This window comes from Centroberyx gerrardi, chromosome 7 (genome assembly GCF_048128805.1).
Source record: "Centroberyx gerrardi isolate f3 chromosome 7, fCenGer3.hap1.cur.20231027, whole genome shotgun sequence".
Taxonomy (NCBI): Eukaryota; Metazoa; Chordata; class Actinopteri; order Beryciformes; family Berycidae; genus Centroberyx; species Centroberyx gerrardi.
In genome coordinates, this window is record NC_136003.1 from 10,506,648 (window position 1) to 10,526,979 (window position 20,332).

Genomic DNA, 20,332 nt, shown 5'->3' on the forward strand with positions numbered 1-20,332 from the left:
ACCAGCTCTGCAGTCAATCTTCATAAAATTAGCAATATTTTGTGATATTGGACATTGATTCTACTTGTATTGCTAGACTTAATGGATTACAATCTATTATAAACCAGGAATCGATATATTTATCCACTGACGTACTAACCACCTTGTTACTCTATAAGCATTTTATAATAACTTTTCTAAAAAGTGAAAAGATTTAATGTCAAATATCGCTGCTCAAGACAAAGTATGAAAGCGACCACCAGAGGATGTCAATGTGTTATTTACCTTCATGTGAAATTCATTCTCTTGACTTTGATTTAACTCTGAAATACATTGCATATGAACTTGGATGAAGTCTATGCGGGCCGCCCTCCAGCACTACATTAGGCCTGCTGTTTAGTGAAATAATAAAGTGCATATTGAGGGGCGTGGGGTCCCAGCACCAGCCAGTCAGACGCTCCTGCAAGCCGCGTCGCCGGACCGCAAAGCAACAACAACAACAACAACACAGCAAGACTGCTGCTTCCCGTCGAGCCTATACGTCACTGACATTTGGGTAAAAAAATATATATAGGCTTGTGTCACGCCAGAAACATGGCTTTGTGTTATCATTGAATTATTTGACGAACTAGCAAGGTATCATTTTTATTTTTTGCTTTAGCTAATGTTAAAAGTTAGCATCAGGCCAAACTAGGGTGCGCGTTGGTTGTCGTTTCCAAGCTAGGCCCGAAACGGTTAGCAAAGCCCAGCTATCCTCGGAGACAAGAAGTGCACCGAGCTAACGGTTCTTTAGTCAACCGTTTCGCCGTACTTCACACCTTATCCTTATTTAAGAAGCGTGTGTGCTCAAAATGAGAGGGTCGTATGGAGACAGAGACCGAGACCGTGGTCGTGACCGGGGGTAAGTACGTTAAATCAGCTGCATGCCAGCTAACGCTAGCTTACTTGTTTTGATTATGAGGGACTTTGTGTTTTGAGACTTTTGTAACTGTTAAATATAGTGAGAAATTATATTGTAGTCCAAGAGAAAGCAAAGTTAGCTCTAGGGTGATGCTTGTTTCATCGTATTGTAGAAGCCCTCGTTTTGGGTCCAGCAGAGGTGGGCCTCCCCCCAATAAAAAGTTTGGGAACCCTGGGGACCGTTTACGCAAGAAGAAATGGGACCTGAACGAGCTTCCCAAGTTTGAAAAGAACTTCTATAGTGAACATCCAGAAGTGCAGCGGTTGAGTCAGGTATTTTTCTAATGTCACACTCAAACCAATGATGTTTTTGATGCATTCTACCATACTGCAAACTTTTCACACAGGTAAAAAAACAGAGAAATTATTCTGTAATACGCTGTGGACCCACTTTGACAAACACTACCCACCCCTACATGGTCTTTGTTTAGTCTGCGGTGGTTTAACACATGGGGGTTGTCCTCCTGTGGTTTCAGTATGACATTGAGGAGTTTCGCAGGAAGAAGGAAATCACTGTCAGAGGTTCAGGCTGCCCAAAGCCTGTCACTAACTTCAATCAGGCGCATTTCCCTCGTGAGTACAAGCATACATGTTTATCCGCACATACAAACCTCTGGAACTGCACTTAATTTTAATCTGGTACTACCGCAATAGCCTGAAGTTTTTTTTACCCCCTATCTAGAGTATGTAATGGATGTGCTGATGCAGCAGAACTTCAAGGAGCCCACGGCCATCCAGGCGCAGGGTTTCCCTCTGGCCCTCAGTGGGAGAGACATGGTGGGCATCGCTCAGACCGGCTCTGGGAAAACCTTATCGGTGAGACTCATATCCTCCCCAACTCCTGTCCTTACCAAGACAGATGCATTACTGTACTTGTAGATTACAGAGCAGCCCGGATCTCGTGGAAGGTCAATTGTTGAAGGATGATTTTAAGATAAGGGATTTACATGTACATAAATATCATCTTCTGTAATAATAAATCTCCCTGTTTGTCTGTCCTCAGTATCTCCTGCCTGCCATTGTGCACATCAACCATCAGCCCTACTTGGAGCGAGGAGATGGACCCATTGTAAGTAAAGAGAGCAACAGAATATACAGAGTGCAGTCTGCCTTTTCATATCATAGTTAGAAGTAGTCATAGGTGGAAAGGAACGCAGATTAAAAGCCTACTTGATACACGTATACAGTGGTTGTTGCACCAACCAGAAGACTGTTATGTCATTATTTGTGTCCTCTGCAGTGCTTGGTCCTGGCCCCCACCAGAGAACTGGCACAGCAGGTACAACAGGTGGCGTATGACTATGGAAAGTCGTCCCGCATCAAAAGCACATGTGTGTATGGGGGCGCCCCCAAGGGACCCCAAATCCGTGACCTGGAGAGAGGTGAGGGGGATTTCCTGTCTGGATAATGCTGTTTTATGTTACATAACATTAGTAACCAGACATAAACTTCATCCCTTTTGATAGCAGTCTGTCTATCTCAGCCTGAACATCCGTGTCACATTATCTTTATTACACCCACATTGGATTAAATTTGTATGTTGCATTGCGTGAAGAGGATCAATTATAGATTGTAATTCAACCTCCCTTTGTCTCTCCTAGGTGTCGAGATCTGCATCGCCACCCCAGGTCGTCTGATTGACTTCCTGGAGGCCGGGAAGACCAACCTGCGGCGCTGCACATACCTAGTGCTGGATGAAGCTGACCGCATGCTGGACATGGGCTTTGAACCACAGATCCGCAAGATTGTGGACCAGATCAGGGTAAAGCTAATAAGGGGGTTCAGTTGAATGAAAAGCGTACAAGTTAAGTTTATGTTTTTGTAGGATAGTAGTGGTTGACAGCAACAAGATGCCTCTGTTGCTACCATATGCATTATGTTTTGGCTGGTTGGTATTAGATGAAGCAGCAAGATTCTTTTTTTATCTCTGTCCTTCTTTCCTTCTTTCTCTGTCTTTGCCCAGCCTGACAGACAGACCCTGATGTGGAGCGCCACCTGGCCTAAAGAAGTTCGCCAGCTGGCAGAGGACTTCCTGAAGGACTACGTCCAGATCAATGTTGGAGCCCTGGAACTCAGCGCCAACCACAACATCCTGCAGATCGTTGACGTCTGCATGGAGAGTGAGAAGGACAACAAGTAAGAGGCTGGGCTTATTTTTGGTTCATGGCTTTCTCCCATTGTTATATTCCCCTTTTTTCTTTTTCTTCCAACTTTCTGTTTTTCCTGTCTTTCCTCTCTTCTCCCTCCCCTCTTATGCCCAAAGTGATTATGTATGTCTGTTATGAGTCAAGGCACAAGCTGAAGCCAAATGTCCTTATTTTCCCCCTTTATTTATGTTAATGGACAATCAAGTTTTTTCAATCCTCTTTCCTCAGATTGCTCCAGCTGATGGAGGAGATTATGGCTGAGAAGGAGAACAAAACCATCATCTTTGTGGAGACCAAGAAACGATGTGACGACCTCACACGCAGGATGAGACGAGATGGGTCAGTATGGCATGGAAGATGGAAGAACACACTTCCTGAACATGCTCACAAAAGCCTTTTACACAAAGCTTGTTTGACTGATGAGACCTCCTAAGATTTGATAGTGTTCCAGACAGTCTCTACAGTTTTTATGACCCAAGATCTCTTGTGTGATAATCATGTTCATCAAGTTCTGAAGCTGAAGCTGACAGGTTGCCGGTTTGCCTCCTAGGTGGCCAGCGATGTGTATTCACGGTGACAAGAGCCAGCCAGAGAGAGACTGGGTGCTGTCAGGTACAACAAAGATGTGGACATGTGAACCACAACGATTAGCATCAACTGCACTGTCCTTTTGTGCCCTTTTGGTTGTCGCAGTGTAATTCCCTTTTATTTGATGTCGTCTCTTTGAAGATATGCCATTCAGCTCATAGTTGTCCATCCTTCATGTTGTGTTGCAGAGTTCCGTAGCGGCAAAGCTCCTATCCTCATTGCTACTGATGTGGCCTCACGTGGTTTGGGTATGTCATGTGTGCTCAAGAGCAAAGCAATATTTCCTCAGCATAACCCCACACTCACACACACAGTTGTTTGACTAGATAATATAATATGTAGAATAATATAATGTGAACAATGGTCAGTATATAATAATCACTATTTTACTGCATGTTTCTGCACAGTAGATTTGTAGTCAACCACACACACATGCACATTCTTTCAAACAACGAACATACTTGTTAGATACAGTATGTATCTGAGAAGTATATCATATTTGAAGCGGGGCTTTAAGCCATTTTGCCCTATTGAATAAGACATTGAAAAATACTATGAACATAGAAATGATGTTGAATAAAGTGTGAAGATGTAAGGGGTATGGTTGATGAAGCAGCCCCTTACAAGATGGCAATCAATTTTTTGAACCTAATTCTATGTTCATTTGTTTTCTTTTCATTTTATTTTTATTGTTTTTTTTGTTTCCAAGTCTCTCTTCCGGCAACTAGAAGCACACAGGCCCTCGGGAGCCTGCAGCCGGACCTAGGCATGACAAATCGAAACCTGAGTTGGGGAGAGAGACGGCCTGATTAATCAATCCCAGACACAGCCATCTCTACTGAAAACCTAGAACAGAGCCCTCAAACAAACCTCTCCCCCCTTCCAGGACACTGGCTGCCTGGGCGACAAGGGTGGGGGAGCGCGGGCCGCTGCTGGGCTTCCAAATTTGATCCTGGGGTTGGGGGCGGCGGTCAGTTGAGAGGGCGAAGAGGGGGGTATGGAGGAGGGTGGACTCCCCTCAGCCATGCCATCACTACAGTAACGCTCCACACCAACTGTAACAGAGACTCAGCGCAAACATTTAAATTAACTCAGATTCACCCAGAGACTTTTTGGACAAGTTTGCCATAGCTCTGTATTTATCGCTATGGGATACTGATTATGAAACCTTTCCTGCACAGGCCTTCAGGAGCAACATTACCATTGATAAACATGTAAACTAGCTTGTCAGACAACAAAATTTTCCCCAAATTGGACCCATGGATACACTCATCTATGATAGCCTTATTCGAGCTCTGTGATAGCCTTATTAAAGTTCCCTGAAGCTGAGATAACAGTGGTGCGTTACAAGAAGACAGAGACAGAGACAACTGCCAGGAAGTGAGGGAGGGAAGCAGCCAAAGCCGGGCATGGACGGCTATGCTGGAGGCTCCCCTCTGAACTGCCCCCTGCAGCCCCCTGATGCCAGCCCCTGACACCCCCCACCACTGGCTGTGCCGGCCGGCCTCTCCCTCTGCGGACGTCATGTCTGGTCCTGGCTGGCAGGAGTCCTGGCCTGGAGGAGCCGCCTCTCTGTATCGATCTCCCTCTCTTTTGCTCCTCTGTCGTCCTTTCATTTCTCTCACTCTCTCTTCCTCTCTTTCTCGGACCCCATCTCTCCTGTTTTTCTCTCCTGCTCGCGTTCTCTTTCTTGGTCACAACTTTTCTCCTTTTCAATCTGTTTCCTTCTTTCTCTTTATTATTCACCTTCCCCTTCCTCTCTCTTCTCCCTCCTCCCACTGCCTTTCCCCTTTAACTTCTGCTCTTTGTCTCCTCCTTTTCTTTAAACTGTTTCTGACCTCTGTCTGCTTAGTCTCCCTTTTGTGACCTTTTGCCCTCCTCCTGCTCCCCCACCCCCCACCCCCTCCTTCTGTACACTTTGGCCATTTTTCTTTGTGTACATCGTACACAGACTGCCAGTCCAGTCCGTAAATAACTCATCATCGCTCGATGATTTGCAAAAAGGTACTTTAGGTACTTTGGCAATTCCCTGGCAAAGCCCTTTGTCAGCTCCCCTATAAAAAACGAAACAAAAAACAACAACAATCTCCACACCGTCACCTTAGTGTCTGTTTCTTGTTACTGCACTTGAATAGCTGGGCTCATAGATACCACTGCCAGACTCTGGAAGTGACCCGGGAGGCATTTGGAACAAGCCACATCCATCAAAGACCATCATAACCCTTTGAGAAAATCTCAACTGCCACTCCCACCATCCTATGCCACAATTAGACACCTATTCATGTAAGAAATGGCGAGTCTATGTGACAAAGTGTTTAGATCCTCTCGACTCATCACCATGAACCAGAAACACCCAAAAGCCAGCACCAATTTTTCCCAGGCAAAAAAAAAGACTGGGAGATGTGAAGAGGCAGAGATAAGAATATAGTCTTATCCACCACAGTTTCCAGCGTTGGGAGGGATGTGGAGGAGTGGCGAGGTGGGAGGAAGGACCAGTGTTTTGTCCTGTGCGCTCTCCTCCTACCCCTGCAGACCTCCCAGGACTGGTGCGGGGGTGGGGGGACAGAGGGGTAAACCTTGTAAGTCACCTCTAAATCTCTGATACAGGGTAAGTACCTCAACCCCCCTCCCCCTTCCCCATTTCCCCCCTCCGCCCGCCTTCGTCGTGCTCCAAAAGGAGACTTGTTTTTCCTCTAATCAGCAGTGTTTTCAGAGCCCTTTGTCAACTGTAATGAGAAACAGACCTCTGACTTGTTTTAAACAAACGAAAGAAATCTCCACAATTTGTTTTCCCCCAAAAATAACTTTTTTCTCAGTTGATTCCTATGCTTCAACTCTTCATCAGCAATCGTTTTTGACTGCTGCATCTCTTTTTTTTTTTTTTTTACCCAAGGATTACCTGATTAGTTTTTTGATTTTGAAGGTGACTTACCCCATGAAATTTGTTTCTCCCTTTTGACATCTTCAGGCAGTTCAGTTGATCTGTAGATTAGACAGCACATGTAATCTGTTTGCATGTGGGCAAGTACTTAGCATTAATTAGCATGGTAAGTAAAATCAATTTCTAATTGTGTAATGCACAAATTCTACCAAATAGTCATCATTTGACAGGTAAGTGAGGCTCTTGGAGGATGATGGGTGTCTTGCAGGTATTGTCTGTTTGAGTGTCCCCAATTCCAAAAGCACAAAACTCAAAACCAAAATTCCTGAATGGAGCATATTGATTCATTCAGTTGTCAATCAGTGTTAGTTTTGTTCTAACTTCTGTTTTTCTCTTTTCCCTCCCTGTAACTTAACCCACCGTACTGCCCCATCTCAACCCCCTCCTGCTCCAAATCTAAGATGTGGAGGACGTCAAGTTCGTCATCAATTACGACTACCCCAACTCCTCGGAGGACTACATCCACCGCATCGGCCGCACGGCCCGCAGCACCAACAAAGGCACGGCCTACACCTTCTTCACCCCGGGGAACCTCCGGCAGGCCCGTGAGCTGATCCGGGTGCTGGAGGAGGCCCGTCAGGCCATCAACCCCAAACTGCTGCAGCTGGTCGACACTGGCCGCGGGGGGGGCGGAGGAGGTGAGGAAACAACCTCCTGCTGGAATAGCTCCCAGGTTAAACCTGTGAAAGGTGGAGAGTACTAGATATTTCATGTGGTGGACATAAATTAGCTGCAGAGACCCCAGCACTGCAAGAAACTGATTTTAATAGGAACCATTTTTGATTTGGTTAATTGGTGCCGACAGATTACAAAACAGTTACACAATAGATTGACACAATAGTTGCAGGCCAGTTTGTAACAGAAAACTGCACATAAACATGCAGCTTTACTGTATGACAGTAGACCAAACATAAAGTTTTTAAGGTTTAAAATGATGATGGAGTGCTGAGTTAGTGCTGCAGGTTGTGCATCAACAGGCAGAAAATGTGAATGGGATCAGGTGGTGGTTTGACTGATGTTGCATTCTCTTCTCTTTTCTGTCTGTCCCCTCTCTCTCTCTTCTTTGTCTCTCTTTCTCGTCTGCAGGCGGCCGTCCTCGTTTCCGTGGCGGCTCCAACTCCAACAATCCCAACCTGATGTACCAGGATGAGTGCGACCGGCGAATGCGCTCCGTGGGCGGGGGCAGCAGCAGCAGCAGCAGCAAGGACAGCCGGGGAGGCAGCGGCAGCTTCGGTCGGGACAGCCGAGACGGCTGCGGAGGGAGCGGCCGCAACGGTGAGCGCTCCTCCTCCTCCTCTTCCTCCTCCTACAGAGAGCGCAGCAGCAGGGACGGAGGGCGCAGCTACAGCTCCAGCTCCAGTTCCTACGACCAGTACCAGAACAGCAGCGGCAGCAGCAGCCAGTACAGCAGCTCCAGGGGCGGCTCTGGGTCAGGGGGCAGCGGAGGGGGGCAGGCCCCGCCGCCGCCCCCGTCCGGCCCCCAGCCGCTCATGGCCCAGCAGTTTAACCCTCCCCAGCCCATGATGGGCCTGATGGGGCACTCGCCTTTCCAGTTTGCGTCTCCGTCACCCGCTCCTCCCTCAGGCAGAAAGTAATGCGATCTGAGGAAAACGCACACACTTACACGTTCACAGACATTTGTTTTATCCTCAAAATCAATCGTCTGACTTTGTAAGGATTTAGCTTTGAGTCCTTGACGATTTACCACTGTCACATCAACATTCCAATTAAGAGCTTGCTTGGGTTGCAACACATTTGTGCACTGTGCTTTGAATTTCCTGCCTCGGTGATATTTGAGTGGTGAGTTATGGTCATTTCTTCAACATCAGATTCCATGACAGCAAGATTTGGACTGGATTCCCAAATTGTTTGTTTCTTATGAGATAGTGAATCCTTTTTGCTTTAGATTGTTCTTTCATGAAAGTCAGATGAATCAACTTTCATCAGTTAATGTTTGGCTAAAACTGACTCTTGTGTGTCAGTTGACTCAGTTTGTCACGATTGTCTGCAAGTTTGAAAAGAATTTCACACCTTTTTGTGCAAACCTGCTGTTTTTTGTATTGTGAGCCTCTTGATGTGAGCTGCTTCAGTGGATTTCTAAAGTATCTGATTTTGCCTTTAGGTGTATCAAAGGTAGGTGCTTCAGTTACTTTATCTTGTTTTGTTTCTAAGCTGATCTGTTGTAGGTTTAGTACATAATATCCTTACTTTCATGTTTGAAACTTTGTAAGCCGCAAGAACATGTTGAGTTAGTTGAAGGTAAACCTTGGAGATCCATAGACCTTCAACACAATTATTGTTAAAAAGATTGTTCTCATGTATACTCAGTGAGATTTTCCTTTTTCTTCTTTAGAACACATTTTCTTTGAACTCTTTACCTTAGTGTTCATTTTAGGAACATTAATTCAGAAAAACATACATGGATATTCAGTTAAGGTTTGATACAGTTAAGCAAACCTAGAGGGGCCTTGTGGAGCCGTAGCACTCTGTCAAAATCACAAGCATGTAGTTGAGCTCCCAAGTCTTCCTGGCATTTAAGTTTTTACTTCCAAATCTCCTGAGTCCAACCACAATTTATTGTGGTCCATTAATCACTAGTGTGGTTAAGTCTTTGCTACAGTGATGATAGATAAGGTATGTATAGCTTACCAACAGCATGTTCACTTTTTACCATTTTTGTTTGTTTTTCAGGTTTCAATAAAGCTTTTCAGTGTAGCATTGTGTACTCTGAAGTTCTTTGCAATATGATGTGAAAGTGAAAAGCAGCTTAAGGGACAATAGCGTGAGGTTGAGTTGCAGTGTGGTGGGAGGAGGAATACGCATACAATGATTTCTTATCTACACAACACGCAAATGAACATGCTTCAAATCACCAAGAAAAAAACCTTTATTACCCATTAGATATATTTTTTTCAGTGTTATGCTCTTGCACGTCGCACTAGGCAAAATGTACAGAACAGAACTGCCATCATCAGTATTTACAAAGCAGTTGTATTGGAGAGAAGTAGTGCAGTGGAATGTGACTGAGAGACTGTCGGGAGGAGGGAGTGGTTCAGCGTGGCTAGCATGCATTGCAGACCACCGAAACAAGTTGAGCATGTTTGAGAGACAGAAACTGCCCAGAACACCCGGGTGCAGCTCAGTTTGCATATACTCAAGTCACCCATATTGAATTTCCCCAAATAAGAGCAGAAATTATGAATTAGGTCACTAGCTAAACAAAAGATATATTTTTTGTCAACATTTCATTTATACGCAGCTGAAAATGCTCTTATAATATTAACAATTTGCCAAGATTATTCTGAAGCTGAACTGTATCTCTGACAAGCTGTTTCCGGACCTAATGTGACTAATGTGACTCAATGTAACAGATGAGACCAAGACAAATAATCCATCCGAGTGCACTAGAACAGATATGAAACAAACTGCAAAATAGGCACGTATGGCTGATAAAACAGAACTTCAATGTTACGGTAAGTTTGTTCTTTCCACAAGACAGGAAAAAGGAAAAACAACAGTACTACCAAGAAGTCATTCCCTGTGCAAATCAAAAAGTGAACTCAGTCGTGACCAAAGAAATCCTCAATGATATTCACGCGTCACAAAATAGACACAACATAAACACAAAAGTTAATTCAGTACAGCTTTTTTTTTTGTTTGTTTTTTCCCCAAATATGTGACTCACATTTCCTTTCTCTTTTGGTGTGCTTGATTTTGCGAGCGCAGTTCCCCAGGTGGGCGGAGCATGCAGAAGTGAAGGCGAACGCAACTGGTCGCAAGTTGACGTTCTCGACAAAGGCCCAACTTTTGTGCACCGGGTGAATAAAAATCAAGCACGCCAAACGATGATGACAGTAATTATGCACACATCTGATGTAGGTGTTCTTCCTTCATAGCGTTACCTGTTAAAAACAAGACGACAAAGCTGCAACAAAGCCGGGGAAGCAGTTGCAGGGTTTTTTGTTTTAAAGCAGCCACATACAGCAGACTAGCCCTAGACACGTACGACTCATTAAGAGCAAAGCATAAACACAATACACTGATTGAGCGAAGGATAATCCAAAGAAAACAACTGAAAAAATACAGCGTGGTTAAAAAAACCAAAACCAAATAGTTTATGCGACGTGTTGAGTTGGAGAGTTGGACTGGGAAGGAAGCGGAGTCTGAAAGCAGAGAGTCTGTCAGGTTGCGGTCCCGTGTGAACGCTATAGGTTCCCCCACGTCTCGGGAGGGGGGAACTGTTCTAGACCGCCGCTCTCGTCGTGCTGCTCCTCTCCCATGGTGAAGGTTAACCTGTACTGCAGCTGCACTTTCTCCTGGAACACACACACACACACACGAGAGATACAATAGGTGAATAAATAGGTGCTTACAGCCATAAAAAAAGAACTATCTATTTGGTGGACAGTCACCTTAGTATCAGGCTCCTCCAGCTAATGTGGGCTTATGTAGGAAAATAATGCCTTAAACTGGCTACACAGACTGCATCTTAGTTTTACAGTAATCTCATGATCTAAAGTTAGATGAACTCGTCAGCCAGATGCCACAGAGGGGAAACTGACATACAGCCGTGTCGAGTATTTAGTCCAGAAGTACAAGTTCAGCATATTCAGAGGAGGCTGGGCAAGTACAGGCTACTATCACAACCATTCTAGTCCACTGAATTGGTCAGAGCAGTAGGATGAAAAGGAATACCGCTGTCATTTAGAGTTACAGCCCATTTACTACGGTCTACTGTTTACATTTCCCCAATCATTTTGCAATGCATGTCGCATGTAATTCGATTTTTTTGACAACATGAAATAACAAAACAGAAACTGACTGAACTAAATTAAGGCTTCATATTTACTGTGATGATTTATCTAGCTCGGGTTGTTTTTCGTACTGTACAAGAATGAATGTCAGCAAATGGCTTCTTCTGAAGGGACAAAAATGAGCTCCGCTGTCTCCGGCTGTGCTGATTGCACGGAAACACCACCATGAATAATGTAAAGGAGAGGGGCAACCTAGATGATTGGCTCAAACTTTTAAAAAAAACCCTCGGTATCATCATTTAAGTTGCCAAGTTTGATTTGACTTGACAGTGAACCATGCTGGCCTACCTTGTCTGGGTTTGCCAGCAGCAGGATCTGTGTGACAGCAGCAGGAGGGAGGATGGGGTTGAAGGCTGGAAGCTCAGTTCCCGATGGTGGCTGCAGCTTCACCGCCATGGACTGCAATCGATAAATAAAAAACATCACAGGCTCATTTACAACAGCCATATCATCCTCTCGTTACTGAGATTATAAAGTAACAGTAATGTCTTTATGAGATGAAATCCATTATAGATAACACTGTTAACGACAAATTAGATTTTGCCCACTCTTGTTTTGTGTTTGCCAGTTTTTATCTCCATTTTACCATATTTTACCGTCTCTTTTGATGCCTTTTTGTAAAGCAATTTGTAAACTCTGCTTTTGATGTAAATAAAATGTATTATAATGGTGATTAGCGACCTCTTTTGCGTAACCCTTATATCTACTGCTTCAGATCAATATCTATTGGTCAATATAGTGTCATAATCAAATTGATAGGGGACAAGGGCCTCTTAAGTTCCTGAGAGCTGACCTTTGGAGCAGAGGTCTGGAAGTTAATGTTGGTCACGGGGACGGGGGCGGAGGAGAGCATGGAGATGATGACCACCAGCACATCGGGACGAGACGGAGGCGAGTCGCAAGCAAAGTGGAACAGAACCCGCAAACTGTGTCCATCAAACACAGTCACCGGTAACAGACTACCTGGAGGAGGAGAGGACAGAAAGAAACAGGGAGAGATGAAGACAGAAACAGCAGGGGAGAAGGGGAAATAATACTTTGCACTTCCAGGTGGGTGTAAGCACAAAGGTCACCAGGTTAATCTACTTACTGGGCTTAATGGATTCTAGCGGTACAAAAACATCAGTCAGGGTGACTTCTGCCGGGGGAGTCTCCGTGTGAGTAGGGGACATATCCAGCAATGTAGCTCCAAGGCCGGGCTGAGAGTTCAGCAGAGCCCCGGGGGGTTCAGAGGTGAAGACTGGGATGGGGCTTGGGGTGATGTTGGATCCAGACTTGCTCTGGAGATCTCGCAGAGTCGGTTTGGACTGCTGCTTGTCCCTGAAAGCAGAAAAGAAAAACTTTGACATGATGCTCAATTCTAACATCTTCATCATGGACCAAATTTAAAGTGGCCCTATTATAGGAATTTAAAATTTCCTATATGTACGTATATATATGATCAAAGATGTTTATAGGAGACATTGTCAAAAATTTCATTTTGTTTGAGTGGTTAAATTTATTATTATTGCATTTTGAAAAATCCACCCTCTTTTTACATGTAGTTTCAGATTCAATTCCAGTCAATGCATCACAACTGGACTTGGTCCTGATCGGCTCCCTCACTAAAGAATAACTGAAATCCTTCCAACCAGACATTTTTGCAGCATTTGAAGTGGAAAGCCTCCACTCAGCAGGTTTACCTCATTTGCATTAGAGGACCTGGTATTGTCAACCAATCAAGGTCCAGTATTTTCTGTTCTGCCTGTGAGGACTTAGTCTTCAAATAAAAACACTTTTAACTAAACATCTCAAAGAACATTATTCTTATCCTGAGCCATCCTGGCATCTTTTTAGGTAGAGTGGAGTACTTTCTAAAGTTGAGAAAAGTTAAAGTTTTTAGAAGCGCAAATATGACAGGGGCTGCTTTTTTGTCAGGCAACCAATCACAATGAAGACGAGGCGGGGTTTCACGGTACGTAGGAGGAAAAAACTGGTAGAAAAGCTGGTAGTAGTTGTTACTCTCATCAGTATGGAGCACATTGGCTGTGTTGTAGGAGTTTCTAGTATCTGACAATTGCACACAAGTTCTGTTTGCTGATAGTGGCAGCTACTGCAGCTGGTCGTTATGGAAACAAAGTGCGACAGACCTTTTCAAATTATCAGGATAAAAAGCAGTTGAAGCAACGCTTTTCTTTTTTTTAAAAAAGGGCACTGTTTTATAGAGTTTCAGTGAAGCAGTGCAATATCTCAGTAATGTGATGGTAGTTTAGTATTATTAGTAAGTTACCATTTGACCTGCAGGCCCTCTGGAGGCAGGGACTGCTGCAGCAGGGTCTTCCCCAGCAGGTCTAGCTCGTCCAGGGCCGAGCTCCCAGGGGTGGAGCCAGAGGACAGGGGCTGAGAGTGGGAGGGCGGGTCTGGGCTCAGGAGAAGACTGGGTGCTGCTGGGATGTCTGCGTCTATGCTGTCAGAGGACTGTTGGTGGAAAGCGACAGACACAAAAGAATAGTACCAATGTCTTACTGATTAGATTGAAGCATTAATTGTGAATGAATTGTAATATTTTCCAAATTGGAAAAGAGGTTTGGTGTGTTTGACTAATGACCTAAATTTTATTCATATGAACGATTAGTGAATAATCACAATTATAATTCTCCCTTCTCTCACCTGGAAGGAGTCCCATGCTGTGGAGTCCTCGGGCTGGGAAGCAGGGTTAGAGGTGTGGGTCCCTTCACTCAAACCTGGGTGAGGCAAGGACACAAAGTAAAAAAAATCTATCTATCTAGTTACCATAACACTCATAACAATTGTGTGGAACCTGCATAACACATATAGACATTAAGCTTTTTTATCTATCTATTTATCTATATATGTGTGTGTATCTTATACAGTACATATATATAGAAATAGACTGTGTGTGTAATCTTGTGTTGGTCAAACAAAACAACAGGTAAAGTTAGAAGACGGTGTGTTGTCTGTCAGGCTGTTACCTAGTGACATGAGCTCATCGTCTAGGAGACTGATCCCCATCTCCTGGGAGGGGGCGTTCAGGCTGTCTGTCGGAGTGGGGAACTCTGGGAAGGAGGGAGGGGACTGGGGTGACGTGTCCAATCCTGACAGATCTAGTAGCGCCGTCCTTCCTGTGAGGAATGGGGTCAACAACAGCACTACAAATGATTATGGACATATTTGTGAACATCTGAGATCACTCATTATGTGCTGTCTAAAGTTTTCACGTTGGTTTTCCTCGATGCTTCACCCACCCGTTTGTCTCTGTGTGTTTACTGTGTTGTTGCCGTTCACTTCCTCGCCCTTCACCTGCTGCTTGTACAGGTTGATGACCTGGGTCAGGCTGTCGTTGGCCTGCAGGATCTCCGCTGTGGAAAGACATGAGGATACACTCCTTACAGTTTTCATACAGTTGATATCCTTCAGAACCGTTCTGTCTCCTATTGGGCGGCAGGGTGGCCTAGACGTTAGAAAGACCGTCCTCCAGCTGGAACACCCGGGTGTAAGAAACCGTGTCGGCAAGCATCCGTCCTGCTCAAGTGCCGTCGGGCTCCAGGGGTGCTGTTTGGTAGCTGACCCTGACCTCTGACCTCACTGGAGGGAGCAAGTGAAACCAGACTTTCCCTATAAGTATCATATCGCTACTATCATGTGAAAACCCCATAACTCCAATTTGCCGATTTTCTTGTTTTTACTTCAAATTAAAGATTTCATGCTCCTCTGTGGGTTGAGAAAATTCCCTGACCTCTTGAGCTTATGAAACCCCTTCAGAACCATTGGATAAACTCAAAAATGCATTGTCATCAAGCTAAAAACAAGGCTGATTTTCTTAGTTCCTGAAAAGTGGACAATTTGGAGATACCAGGTTTTCACCCGACAGCGACGATATTACACTGCATCGCCCCAATATGTCAACTTGACTTTTCAGGAATAGAGAAGACTGGTAAATTATCTGAACTGATATCCATGTATTTTTTGACATTTTAACAATGCATTATAAATGGTTTAGTCCTAGGACCATAACACATTTTCTACATGTGGGAGAAAATGTCAACTGGCAATTACAGTACAAAATGGCAAGATTGGAGATAAACGATTTCTGCATGGACACTGACAATACTTCAGTGGATACATCTGTCAGTCTGTTTATATGTAAAGCTGACCAAGCTGTCAGTAAGCAGTGTTTGTGCCTGGACTGGCAATGAGTTTTCAGACAGTTTTTATATTTGCAATTACCTTATCAGGAGCTACTTACAAAGAGTGAGCAGGTAGGGGTGCAATGTCTTGCTTGAGGCCAATATGGCTGTTGCAGGGATTGAACCTGTGAACCTTTCATTACGGGACGGCCATGCTTACCACTAGACCACCCTGCCTCCCAATGACAGTAACACCTTGTTTCTCTGGTCATACGAGACTCCTTATTCCATTTACATTATAATTAATGGTAGATGAATAAAGTAAAACTCACCCAGGGCCTCGTCGTTGTCCTCTGTGTCACTTGCCAGTCTGAACAGCGTAGGTCTCATCTTCTCACAGCGCTGGTACAAGTCCTAAACACACAGCATCAAACACTTGAAGTTAAGTTTCTCTGTCTGATTGGTGACTACAATACAGATGTACACTTTGCATGCATCTCCCTCTGACTGAGAGAGCGTAGCATCGCCGTCTGTTTTCTCTGTCTCTGTCTTTCAGTTTTTGTCTTTGCTCGTGTGTACATGTGCACATCCACTGATCAAGACCTGTATGAGTTCAGCGTTGCTCTGCTCGCTGGCGGTCCTGTCGTAGTCCTCCAGCAGCTGAGTCAGCAGACTGACGCTCTCCTTCACCTCCTGGATGGCGTTCACCCGCTTCGACACCTTCTCTGCTCGCTTCTGGTCCTAACACAGACAGACAGACAGAGTCAAATTCACAAAGACACGCATGCGAGGGTGTGCGCACACACACACATATATATATGAAAATGATGAGAAATTAAGCAAGCCATAGTAACATACAATAGACAGACAAAGACATAGCCAGAGGGAAGGATGCAGAGGTATAAAAAAAAAGGTCAGGGAGAGGCCATTAGTGATGTCTAGGGATAAAAGCAAAGAGCAGCTCCTATTACTCCCCAAAATCAGGACAAATTTATTCTCAGAGCTCCTGCTGAATCACTCTGCCAGCGACACACAAAACCCTCCAGGGCAAGCAACCCACTTCCTCCTTCAGCTAATGTTCCTGCCATCTCCTTCAACGCTGCACGCTGGTATCGTTAATCCTTCTCTTACAAGCACACACACACACACGACTACACTTTTCTCTGCGACACTACAAAGTGGTGCTGCAGTTAATGTTTAACGGATGTGAAAAATGTAATTTTTAAAAGAACGAGGAAGGAGAAGGAAAGAGGCTTACCTCTTGGACCATTTCTTTGATGAGTTTGTTGGCTGCTTTTAGGTCTTCAGGGTGCGTGCTATTCAACAGGCGAGACAGCATCTGCCAAAGAAGCAGGCAGAGGTCAGATGGTGAAGAATGACAGAACGAATGAACGAACTCTTTATTAATCCCAGAGGGAAAAGAGGACAATGATGAGAGAAACATGATCGGGGAAAGTGGGGATCAACCTGGCATACATGCACATGCGTACCCAAAAAGCAGATTTTCAAATGATAGCGATTCTTTTCGTTCTTTAGACAAATTCTTACTTTCGACTTCTCCTCATCCTCAAAAATGGCATTCTTGGGTCTGGGTGGAGGAGGGTTCAGTAGTTTGTCAGGCGGCAGCTCTGGGTCCTGTTTGACAATACCTGGTTTACAAACCCAGAATATGAAAAGACAACTACTTAATATATACATTAGTACATCCATCATCCTCATTCACTGCAGTGTTTTATCTCTCTCTGTATTTATCTGTAGCTTTGTCCTTTCTTGCCATGTAAAGCACCTTGTGATGAAAGGGTTAAAAGTGCTCATTCAAACAAGGGTGGATTCATATAACCTTTTTAAACACGAAAATAACTTGCCCCACAATATGTTCTGATCCGAGTCAAAATCAAACATTTTTCTTCATAGGTATTCTCAGAGTATCCAAGTCAATCTGAAAAATTGACATGCACCAGAAACTTTGGTGCTTTATTACACTAGAAATCATGTAATATGGCTTCACCTAAGTACAGAAAGCAGCTTACCTTGTTTCTTCAGCATCTGGTAGGCATCTGAGATCTTGGCCTCATCAGGCAAGCCCAAGGTCCAGCTATAAATCAACTCCAGAACTTTCTTTTTTACTGGCTCTGGTGACCGTGAGCCCAGGTACTGAGTAGAGGGGGTGGATTGATGAAGAGGACAACAAAATTGAGTCATTAACAGTGAAAGTGACAGAATTTCATCTGAGTGATTGGCAGACATATATGAATAAAAACCCATTTAAATTGACACATGCACGCAGAGACTCACATCCAAGGTCTTACCTTCGGAGAAACTACTTTGATGAGTTCGTTGAGAAAGCGGAACTTGCCGACTTCACTGTGGAACCTTTTCCCACAGTTTTTCATACATGTCTCCAGCACCTGGTTAAAAAAACACAATGCAACATCAGAACACATCGACACCATACTCTGTTAGGTTGGCTAATTAAAACTACTCAATACATATTTAGACAAAACCCCAACACAATTAGTTTTGTTTAAGGACTGTTCCATCTCATGAGCAGTTGAAAGAGCAGCTATAAAGAGTAGAAAATGTTTAGACAGCATAAACTCAAGAGCGCAGAGTCCTTTCAAAAAGATCAAAAATATCAACTCCTACCAACTGTTTGATCTAGGGTTTGAACCATATGGGGTTTTGGAGTCCGATGATCATATTTTTGGATTAAAGCTGCCAATAGGCAATATTTTTTACTGGTATCCAGTATCTTCAATTATTCCATTTCCATGCCAAAAATTCCATGTGTCCACTGTTTCCCAAATATTTTACTCTTGTCAGGGTAGAAAAGCCTCTGAAACAGCATTTAAACCATGGGACACTAAAACTCTCCACTGAAATCCAGGCATACTACCACTACTAATAATAATGATAATAATAATAATAATGCATACTTGTGTGCAATCCAATCACAATGTCACATTAAAATAAATTCAGGTTTAGGGCTTCCCATAGACAACTACTTTAGCATTGATCAATTAAACAATAAATATGTTTTCAAACAAACTGCATCATATCCATCATAAAGTGACTGGCTGATATCAGATTTTTTGTAAAAGGGCAATATCAGCACAATATATGCGCACACTGATATATCGTCTAGCCCTGGTTCAATTGTCTCTCATGAACTCACCAGGAGCGCCTGCATGGCCTCCCACTCCTGTGGAGACTGGATCTTGTGGGCCAGGAGCCTGGTGGCCAGTTGAGGTCTGTAATACAGGTCATGAAGAATATTGAACCTCCAGTCACTGCACTGCACTGAGCGGTCAGATGGCAAGTGAGCAACTGCAACTGCAGTACAGTGTGCCATGAGTCACACAAGACCTTATGTTCAGAAACACACAACTATGATTCATAGTAGGCACTGGGAGCGTTCAGTCTTAATATGTGGATAGTAGACAGAATAATTGTATTGCTTCCCCCTCATTTTGCATCTAAATTAACAAAGGAGAAGCATTTAATGATTTCTTAATTCAAGAGGGATAACATCCTCATTTATATGACCTCCTGGGTGTAAAAAAAAAAAAAAAAGAGGACTACCATGGATTAAATGTCCAATATTTAAAAATTAATCAGCACCAACTAGCCCAACATTAAAGGATGAAACCCAAGAGATGCCCAGGCCCTGTGGCCTTCTCTTACCCCTCCAAATCATTGTTGAGCTGGTCACAGAAGGCATGGATGCTGCCCCAGTCTGTGTCTCTGTTCAGTGGGTTGGTGGCTCTGTCTGAAACGTTAGGAAATTGGATATCACACAATAGAGCAGATAGACGTTATTTTGACTGTATTAAAATGTCTTAAACATGGCATCATTATTTTCGATATTGATAACTTGAACCAAGCAAAACAGGCTTCCTGTATTGTGCATGATTGAAAATGAGTCTCACTGAGACTCATATCCCTAGCAGTCATGTACCTCCGTACAGAGAAAAATACAAGGTGCTAATGGAGTGTAGCTAGCTTGCTCTCGATAAACGCACTCTGCCACTCTCTCATCTAGAAGTTTCTTTCGAGGCCATATCCCATGTTGTAATCTAACCTATAAACCCAAGAAGGTGGCTCACTGCCTTGTTGCTCACTACCTTGTTGAGCTAGCAAGCCTTGCTAACGCTACGTCAGGCTGTGTTGACAGCTGGCAAGCACAACAGCTACGGAGCTAACTAACGCGTTAGCATCCTGATCTGATGGTAGGGTCTCTGCTCCTCTGATTCAGCAGACGCCACGGCCACGAGCTGTCATCTTGTTCGCTGCAGCTCGTGGATAATATTTTGCACGTCGACCTCTCTGGCGAACACTGACTTGGTAAATAACTTTGAAATACTCACTGATACGAGACTCCAAACTCTCCGCATCGGGCGGCGCAGCCATCACTACGAGATTTATGTCATGCATCGGTCTCGCGAGGGACTCACGACCACGTACAGTCGGAGACCTGCGTCAAGCAAGAGACCAGAACAAGACCGGAAGTTAGATGATTTTGCCTTCAAAATGAAAGCGTGACATTTTCTTAGGCCTGTATGGCTATCAACATATGCTTTGAAAAAAGTATGAATATAAATAAATATATAGTGAAAGCATTCAATATATATTTATCCGTAAATCTATTATATTGTATTCTATTAAATCTCTCTTTGGTGCTGTGTATTATTACTCAAGAAGTTTTGCACCAGTTCCCCCAATTAGGGATTTATTTTGAAATCTTGACCGGAACTTGTACATTTCATTCTGGCTGGC

At 44.0% G+C, this 20,332-nt stretch overlaps 2 protein-coding genes across 2 annotated transcripts; one reads left to right on the forward strand and one right to left on the reverse strand.

Moving 5' to 3' along the window:
• The first annotated feature begins 480 nt into the window (after positions 1 to 480).
• Positions 481 to 9,330, forward strand: LOC139913848 (putative ATP-dependent RNA helicase DDX17). Its single transcript, XM_071901993.2, has 13 exons — positions 481 to 880; positions 1,053 to 1,212; positions 1,416 to 1,512; positions 1,622 to 1,755; positions 1,943 to 2,008; positions 2,180 to 2,321; positions 2,541 to 2,701; positions 2,903 to 3,075; positions 3,315 to 3,425; positions 3,637 to 3,698; positions 3,863 to 3,922; positions 7,017 to 7,253; positions 7,702 to 9,330. The coding sequence occupies exons 1-13, from the start codon at positions 831 to 833 to the stop codon at positions 8,208 to 8,210; spliced, it is 1,962 nt and encodes a 653-aa protein (XP_071758094.1). The 5' UTR covers positions 481 to 830; the 3' UTR covers positions 8,211 to 9,330.
• Positions 9,331 to 9,478: 148 nt separating this feature from the next.
• Positions 9,479 to 20,022, reverse strand: LOC139913846 (ADP-ribosylation factor-binding protein GGA1-like). The gene is made up of 17 exons (XM_071901988.2): positions 19,924 to 20,022; positions 19,241 to 19,325; positions 18,732 to 18,807; positions 17,866 to 17,964; positions 17,587 to 17,710; positions 17,105 to 17,205; positions 16,815 to 16,895; positions 16,160 to 16,297; positions 15,889 to 15,970; positions 14,675 to 14,788; positions 14,402 to 14,551; positions 14,079 to 14,152; positions 13,699 to 13,886; positions 12,520 to 12,749; positions 12,223 to 12,392; positions 11,718 to 11,828; positions 9,479 to 10,931 (listed from the first exon to the last, which is right to left on the reverse strand). Exons 1-17 carry the CDS (start codon positions 19,988 to 19,990, stop codon positions 10,821 to 10,823), a joined length of 2,001 nt encoding a protein of 666 aa, XP_071758089.1. The 5' UTR covers positions 19,991 to 20,022; the 3' UTR covers positions 9,479 to 10,820.
• Positions 20,023 to 20,332: the final 310 nt, after the last annotated feature.

Coding starts and splice junctions, on each gene's coding strand:
- LOC139913846 (XM_071901988.2), bottom strand. CDS start 19,990: ATGCATGACATAAATCTCGTAGTGATGGCTGCGCCGCCCGATGCGGAG. Junction 16,298..16,814: donor TCAAAGAAATGGTCCAAGAG/GTAAGCCTCTTT, acceptor TGTCTGTGTTAG/GACCAGAAGCGAGCAGAGAA. Junction 14,552..14,674: donor AAACACACAGAGACAAACGG/GTGGGTGAAGCA, acceptor CATTCCTCACAG/GAAGGACGGCGCTACTAGAT.
- LOC139913848 (XM_071901993.2), top strand. CDS start 831: ATGAGAGGGTCGTATGGAGACAGAGACCGAGACCGTGGTCGTGACCGG. Junction 881..1,052: donor GACCGTGGTCGTGACCGGGG/GTAAGTACGTTA, acceptor ATCGTATTGTAG/AAGCCCTCGTTTTGGGTCCA. Junction 7,254..7,701: donor CCGCGGGGGGGGCGGAGGAG/GTGAGGAAACAA, acceptor TCTCGTCTGCAG/GCGGCCGTCCTCGTTTCCGT.